The sequence below is a fragment of the Eleginops maclovinus genome, chromosome 16, assembly GCF_036324505.1.
Source record: "Eleginops maclovinus isolate JMC-PN-2008 ecotype Puerto Natales chromosome 16, JC_Emac_rtc_rv5, whole genome shotgun sequence".
NCBI lineage: Eukaryota > Metazoa > Chordata > Actinopteri > Perciformes > Eleginopidae > Eleginops > Eleginops maclovinus.
The window spans coordinates 11,615,848-11,623,984 of NC_086364.1; the positions used below are offsets into that span (position 1 = coordinate 11,615,848).

At 38.4% G+C, this 8,137-nt stretch overlaps 1 protein-coding gene across 2 annotated transcripts; it reads left to right on the forward strand.

Moving 5' to 3' along the window:
- The first annotated feature begins 1,211 nt into the window (after positions 1-1,211).
- Positions 1,212-6,851, forward strand: emc10 (ER membrane protein complex subunit 10). 2 transcript variants are annotated; one of them, XM_063904866.1, is made up of 8 exons: positions 1,212-1,351; positions 1,486-1,552; positions 1,833-1,945; positions 2,177-2,290; positions 4,515-4,699; positions 5,006-5,099; positions 5,976-6,073; positions 6,539-6,851. In XM_063904866.1, exons 1-7 carry the CDS (start codon positions 1,259-1,261, stop codon positions 6,060-6,062), a joined length of 753 nt encoding a protein of 250 aa, XP_063760936.1. In that variant the 5' UTR covers positions 1,212-1,258; the 3' UTR covers positions 6,063-6,073; positions 6,539-6,851. The 2 variants fall into 2 exon arrangements, with proteins under 2 accessions (XP_063760936.1, XP_063760934.1); XM_063904864.1 differs by lacking the exon at positions 5,976-6,073.
- Positions 6,852-8,137: the final 1,286 nt, after the last annotated feature.

Sequence of the window (8,137 nt, forward strand, 5' to 3'; positions counted from 1 at the left end):
ACAGATTGACTCCTAAAAAATACTTTTAGGTAAACAAAACTCAGCTGAGGTACAACATGGAATGCTGACTTGAGAATTTAAAAACAAGAACAGCACTCTTCATCAAAGGAAGGCATTATTATGTATTATTCAGCTGATGAAATGGCACTTTAAGAGGGGTGAGGGTGAGAGGAAGGTTGAGGGTCTTTTCTGGTCTCTTAGCAGTCTCTGCTGGCCCTGGCTGTGTCAGTGCATCAATGATCAAGGGGTAATATTCACAACAGGTCTAGATTATATTCTGTTCACCTGCTATAATGACAAAATATCAAAATATAAATCCTACATTGTTCCAAGTATAATAGGGTTACTGAGCTGTCCAAAAACAAAATGATCATATTAGGTCTAATAGATTAACACACACATTTTTTTTTACATTTAAAAACTCAACTTGACTTTAAGGTACATTTTTCATTACGTTGCGCTTCACCCAACATTTAGAACAACACTAAATGCAATTTAGTGAAATTCAGCCCAAGACAGAATTTCTTTCATTCACCAAGAAACAGAAAATTCCACATAAAATTGCTGCTGACAGCTACAACACAGCAGCACACATGCAGACCTGACTCATTAGATGCATGTCAACATGGAACTTACTTTAAACACCAAAATGCTAAAAATATAAATTCAAAGCCTGAAAACAGTTTGTAGCAGCTCTGGCAGCAGATGACACAATCGACATGTTCAGAAACATACAGAAGTAAAAAGCAAAGTAAGCTGATATATATATTTAAAGATAAACATAAACAACATGAACGCAAATAAGTCAGGACATAACTTTAATAATGCAGGATAGATAAACTTTATGAAGGTTCCAGGCTGAAGTGGTGAAGATGTATTTATCTTAAAACCTGCGACTGAACCTCCAAAAATTATTATGCATATTTTAAGATGACGATGTAAAGCTGTGGTGATATTAAGATTAACTAAACTGGGTCTGCTGCATTTGCCAAAAATAACATCTTAAAACAGTATCAGATTTAGGATTAGTAATTAAGTTCTTAACTAAAATAAATTTGCCTTGATGTTGGTACACACATTACCATATAGAGTTGGAATATAAATACAGGCAAAGTACTGCAACAAAGTCATTCATATTAATAAAAATGCTGTAAATAGAAATACAAATATTTATGAGACTTTTGATGTGAAATAACACACCGGAAGTGGAACTAATGTTGTAGCGTACGCTTGACAAAGTCTTCCGGTGACTGTCAAAATGGCTCGTCCACTAGCATTTAACATTGCATTTCTTTCCACTGTATTGTTTGTATTGTGCACTGATTTTGTATTTTGTAATAACGGAAGAAGGGTAAGAGTTCAATTGCATTGGTTACCCATATTATTTAACTGTCGTTAAACGGTAGCTACACCTGTTAGCAATGCGATTAGCATTAGCTACAAGCCGGTGAAGGCTAACGGTATCATTTCCATTTTTATTAACAGATTGGCGATGTCATGGAAACTGAATTTGGGGGTTTCTCTGTACCTCTTGAACACTCATTTGAAGTTGGTGAGAAAATGTTACTATTATTTTATTATTATGATGATAGCACGTAATTCAAATTTCAAGCTGACCAAGCAGCCTTGTGCTACCTGTGCTAACGCCATATATGAATGGAGAAACCTTCACACCAAACCTCATTCTGCTTAATCTATTTTGGTGTATGCACTTTTTAAAGAAAGTGTGGATATTTTCAAAACTGTGTAGGTGAAACTAAATGCAGTATATCCTCTTGTCATTCAGCCATGTGTTTTGTTCTGCTCACTGTCTGTTGTCCCTTGTCTTCCAGATGATGTAGCACAGTTTCGAGTGCGTGGAGCTCTGGTGCTGAAAGCTGGAAGGGAGCCCAGCGTCTCACTAACTCAGAACCAGCTGTCAGAGGAAGACAGGACCAAACTGAAGGTGAGATATGATGTGTTTTAAAGGATGTGTCCAAACAAAATCCCTGAATCCAACTACAGACCAGATGGCTGCAGCAAATATTTCATATTTTCATCATATTCATCATACATTTTGTAATGATCATTGATAATCTGTGGTCAGAAAGCCAGAGGTCATAGAAAAAGTATTAGTGTGATTAGCATGGTTTGAACCTGCATCCCTAACAACTGTGTTTGTTTTTTTATACTTCAGGAAGTGGCTGCAGTGGACGGTCTGTACAGGATCAGAGTGCCTCGTGTTTTCCTGCAGGCAGACAGACAGACAGAGCGACAGATGGAAGGTTACCTGACAGCATTTGTCAGAGCGGTATGTATTTACATTATTATAACCAGGAAATGAACTTCACAAAAATGTGCTATAAAATGAACAGTATTAGGGCACTGTGAGAGTTTTAATTTATTAAGAGCTGTATTAGTGTTGGAGAGCCAGATTTCACTGTAAGGTATATAATATGTATACAGTGGGGCAAAAAAGTATTTAGTCACCCACCAATTGTGCAACTTCTCCCATTTAAAAAGATGAGAGATGCCTGTAATTTTCATCATAGGTACACTTCAACTATGAGAGACAGAATGGGGGAAACAATCCAGGAAATCACATTGTAGGATTTTTAATGAATTAATTGGTAAATTCCTCGGTAAAATAAGTATTTGGTCACCTACAAACAAGCAAGATTTCTGGCTCTCACAGGCCTGTAACTTCTTCTTTAAGAGGCTCCTCTGTCCTCCACTCGTTACCTGTATTAATGGCACCTTTTTGAACTCGTTATCAGTATAAAAGACACCTGTCCACAACCTCAAACAGTCATACTCCAAACTCCACTATGGCCAAGACCAAAGAGCTGTCAAAGGAGACCAGAGACTAAATTGTAGACCTGCACCAGGCTGGGAAAACTGAATCTGCAATAGGTAAGCAGCTTGGTGTGAAGAAATCAACTGTGGGAGCAATTATTAGAAAATGGAAGACATACAACACCACTGCTAATCTCCCTCCATCTGGGGCTCCATGCAAGATCTCACCCCGTGGGGTCAAAATGATCACAAGAACGTTGAGCAAAAATCCCAGAACCACACGGGGGGACCTAGTGAATGACCTGCAGAGAGCTGGGACCAAAGTAACAGAGGCTACCATCAGTAACACACTACGCCTTAAATCCTGCAGTTCCAGACGTGTCCCCCTGCTTAAGCCAGTACATGTCCAGGCCCGTCTGAAGTTTGCTAGAGGGCATTTGGATGATCCAGAAGAGGATTGGGAGAATGTCATATGGTCAGATGAAACCAAAATAGAACTTTTTGGTAAAAACTCAACTCGTCGTGTTTGGAGGAGAAAGAATGCAGAGTTGCATCCAAAGAACACTATACCTACTGTGAAGCATGGGGGTGGAAACATCATGCTTTGGGGCTGTTTTTCTGCAAAGGGACCAGGATGACTGATCCGTGTAAAGGAAAGAATGAATGGGGCCATGTATCGTGAGATTTTGAGTGAAAACCTCCATCCATCAGCAAGGGCACTGAAGATGAAGCGTGGCTGGGTCTTTCAGCATGACAATGATCCCAAACACACCGCCAGGGCAACGAAGGAGTGGCTTCGTAAGAAGCATTTCAAGGTCCTGGAGTGGCCTAGCCAGTCTCCAGATCTCAACCCCATAGAAAATCTTTGGAGGGAGTTGAAAGTCTGTGTTGCCCAGCGACAGCCCCAAAACATCACTGCTTTAGAGGAGATCTGCATGGAGGAATGGGCCAAAATACCAGCAACAGTGTGTGAAAACCTTGTGAAGACTTACAGAAAACGTTTGACCTATGTCATTGCCAACAAAGGGTATATAACAAAGTATTGAGATGAACTTTTGTTATTGACCAAATACTTATTTTCCACAATAATTTGAAAATAAATTCTTTAAAAATCCTACAATGTGATTTTCTGGATTTTTTTTCCTCATTCTGTCTCTCATAGTTGAAGTGTACCTATGATAAAAATTACAGGCCTCTCTCATCTTTTTAAATGGGAGAACTTGCACAATTGGTGGCTGACTAAATACTTTTTTGCCCCACTGTATAATGAGATGAATTCATAACAATAAAGGGTTTCTTGGCCTCAAAAAGCAAAGGTTTAGCCCATAACTACAGGTAGTTTTTAACTGTCTAATAGTTGTCTCTCATTTTGTGATTGTGTTTTGTTATTATATTTGATTTACCATATTTTATTGTGTTCTGTTTCCACTCTAAATATTGTGTAATTGATATTTAATTAAAAGTGTTGTTGTGGGTTTTTTTTTGTTAAACATTTATAGTCGTCGTAGTGCCTTTATAAAAATGGCACTCCTTGTTAGGTACAATTATTGGTTATTACAAAGGCAAGTTACTTGTTTAGACAAAAGTACTATAAATGACTTGATCCCCAGTCAGGTACATTATTATGATAATCAACATTGTTGACTGAAGCTACCAGCTTTTATGTTTTCCCAAAGGTGTATTCTTTTCCAGCCGATTATTATGAAAACATGAACCTTGCATTTTGCTCTGATCCTCAGTGTGCCATGGTTGAGTCCCATCTGAGTGATGTCATCTCCCTCCACACTGACGTCTCCGGGTACCTCATCGGTGTCTCCATAGTGACGTTCCCTGGAGCCTGCAGAGGCACTGAGGTTGAGGATGAGGTTGACCTTGAAGTTTTCAACACCACACTCAGTGTCATGGGTCCTGTCAATGCACCGGGGTCAGTCCTATTTCATGTATTTGTTTTATTTTTGTATTCCTTCCTCCTTCCGATTTCACCTGCTAGATAAAGCCTGACTGCTTTTGTTAGAACATTCCTGGCCCTGTGTCTGTAGCTGTCTGTGCATGAGAGAAATCCTCTTGGGTAGTTTTTTCAGAAGCCTTTGTTTCAGCTCTATTTGCCTTGGCGTAGAAGCTTTACATCATCTCCCCATAGGTAAAACAATTCTCTCTGCGCTGCTATGCCTTTCAGATACACTTTCTGTTTTGGGGTTTGTTTGAATACTAATTGCCAACTTTCTTCCAGACCTGAGACGACTCTGTTCCTTGAAATAATGGAAAAGGAAACTGAGAAGAAAGGAAAGAATCCACAAGAGCAGAAATCTTTCTTTGCTAAATATGTAAGTACTCTGACTGAACACTGCTGATAAGGCCAGCAGGCAGGGCCCAAAGATTTATTATCTGCCTTCGGTAATTGGGCTCTGATGATTTTAAATGACCCATATAAAAAATGCTAATTAAGCTAATTTTTTTCTCTATCAGACCCACCTTAACTTTTTCTTTGCATGAAGCATGTTTTACACAGAAAATGGGGACATCAATGCTGAAGTGCAAGAATTTATTTTGTGTTTAATTTTGACGAATTTGATGAATACAGCCTTTCCCTCTCTTGGATAGATTATGAGATCATTTTCTCAAAGGTTCACAACAAAAGGAGTGATTTAATAGTTTTCTAGTTCTATGCTTAAATCCTTTATTTATTATATGATATATCTATTTTTACACAGTCCTCTTGTTTGGTTTGCTTTGCTTTGCTTTCACACCATAAACAAAGCAGATCAGAAGTTGTTTGGAACTGGTTCAAGACTTGCTCTTTTCAGGCAGTCTTTAAAAGGGGGTCCTTATTGGAGTAAGTTTGAAGCTCTCAGAACAGCCCAAGCACATTTGTTTACCAATTGCCAGACTAGTGATTGTTTGAAATCCTTGAATCCTAAGTAGGATTTATGACCTGACTCTGTACTGCCATGCAGTCTTGGTCATCTAAAGTTATTCTGCCCACAAATTTAAATGTGAAAATCAGTCAGCGCTGACAATGTGTTTGTCTACTGACATTTTGAGCTGTCAGTCCGAGTAGGTGACATGTGTCTTAAACATTCCATCAGTGAGCTGTGTCCTATTGCCCGGATCCTCTAAGCTCCTTCTATGATCTCTGTGCTGCTGAGTGTATCTTGCTGTGTCCGGTGATGGTGTTGACTTGGTGCTGTGCTGTGTTCCAGTGGTATTTGATTCTTGGAGGAGCAATCTTCCTCATGGTCTCCAGTTCAGCACAGCCCCCAGCAGGGGGAGGCAGTGAGCAGAGCTGATTCCCACTGAAGTACTGTTTTCTTACTCGTGGCTCTCTATGTCCTCCTACCTCTCCTGTCAACTTATCAATCTAACTTCTGAGCAACAGAACTAACTGAATCACCATCCCATTGTTTGTTCCCTCTTGTTCCCTCTTTTCCACTCTTGAGGTTTTTTCCAGGTTCAATGTCAAATACTTTCTATAACAATGACTGAAAGAACTCAAATTTTCAGGATATTGAAGTACTTTAAACATCCATGCTGTAATCATTAAGAAATCCTAAAACTTAGTTTTCTGTGTGAATATGTTAGACATGTGTTTGGTCTTGATCCTGAGAGTGAATTCTTTATTCTTAACCCTTTCACCCAATTTTAACTTTTCTTCTGTTCAGAAAATAAATAGAACCTAATCTGGGATGTCTATCGGGGATTGATCTCTGTGATCATTTGACATTTTTCGAACAAAACAAATGTTTATTTTTCCTGTCCTCTCTAGTGGATGTACATCGTGCCGCTCGTTCTCTTCCTCATGATGTCTGGTGCTCAGGACCAATCAGGTGGAGGAGCCGGGGGTGGAGCAGCCAATGGAGGCGGCCGATGAGCTTCTTTTTTTTGTCGTTTTTTTTGCTTAACATTTCCTGAACAATAACTCTCTTACACAGATTTTAATTGCTGTACATAATGCTATTTAAGAATGATCAATGTCCGTCAAAAACGCAGCTTAAACTTGTACAGCATAAAGGAGATATTGTGCCCTGCAGACAACTGCATTTTAATACTAATGTGAAAATAAAGTATTTATTACTTGGCTTGCTTTTTTTCTCATCTGTCATTCAGACTTAAGAATTATACAGTCTTAGTGCTAAGATAACAATAGTATGGTGTAGAATATTTAACATTAACTGAGATACACATACACCAGGCAGTAGTAACAGTAGGAAAAGGGTTAGGGCTACTTGATGCCTGTAAGAAAAAATAATATTAATCCTGCTTTTAAACAATGTTGCTATGAATTAAACAAAATCAATTTTAAATAACGGTTTTTGTGGACTTTATTGTGTTTTATTAAACGTAATGAATTTTTCTCCTGCACACTTCCCACCCAGGGGTTAAATGAAAAAAATGTACTATTAAATGTGAAAAACTCGCTTTCTCAGTGCGTATTGTACATTTAAGCCTGAAAACATTTTATTGTACAAACCAAACATTTTACGTATGAGCCTGGAAAGTAGCATACATTATATATTATATATCATTTATCTATTTAATTACATTAAACATCTAACTTATAACGGCACATTTTGAAAACTCGCTGCCTCATTCAAGAAAGTATGAGATTCACATTTGTTTTAAAATGGTCCTCTATTTAGAAAATAAATTTAAAAGCATTTGTGAAGGGATTGTTTCACTGGTGTGTGTGTGTGTGTGTGTAGGGGGGGGGGACCACTTATGTGTCAATTTGGAATTTCTCCACTTAGTTGTCTATTCCTTTTTAATGCAGCTGGGGGTTTATCATAAGAGCAGCTGCTTCTGTTCCCCAACAAGTGCAAACGGTTGTGGCAGTATTCACTTAGTACCGTTAGTAAAGACAGCAGGTACTACCTGCCAGGTAGAGAAATTACTCAAATTTGTGTTTATGTCGCCATAGTGGAATTTGGAATCTGTTTTTTTAGTCCAAGAAAGTGCAAATGACTCATCATTTTTGCAGGATCCTTACATATTTTGGGAAACAGTTTTTGCCCATTGCAGTGGTTATTGAAGAAGTTTTAACTGTGATATGTCAGTCTATAGTATGTTAAGCTGATATCCCAATGGTGACTACACTAGCCTTTCATCAATTGTGAAGTTAGAAGACTAGCTTTACTAAAGCAACCCGCCTGTTAATTCAAGCTTGTTGCATAGCTTTGTGCACTGCACGCCGAGAAACCGATCTGTCCCTATTCAAACCTGCCATCAATAAACTATCGTGTGTAGTTTTACCTTAACAAAAACAATACAAATTAGCCTTGAGCCTCATACCTTTAAGACGGCAACTGTTGGTTACATTGGTGATTTAAATAAATGCTAACACTCCATTTTGAAATCCTACAAAAGC

Bases quoted from the DNA above. Each gene is read 5' to 3' on its own strand.
- emc10 (XM_063904864.1), top strand. From the start codon at position 1,259: ATGGCTCGTCCACTAGCATTTAACATTGCATTTCTTTCCACTGTATTG. The intron at 1,352-1,485 runs GTAAGAGTTCAA...TTTTATTAACAG, and splicing joins TTTGTAATAACGGAAGAAGG to ATTGGCGATGTCATGGAAAC. The intron at 4,700-5,005 runs GTCAGTCCTATT...ACTTTCTTCCAG, and splicing joins GGTCCTGTCAATGCACCGGG to ACCTGAGACGACTCTGTTCC.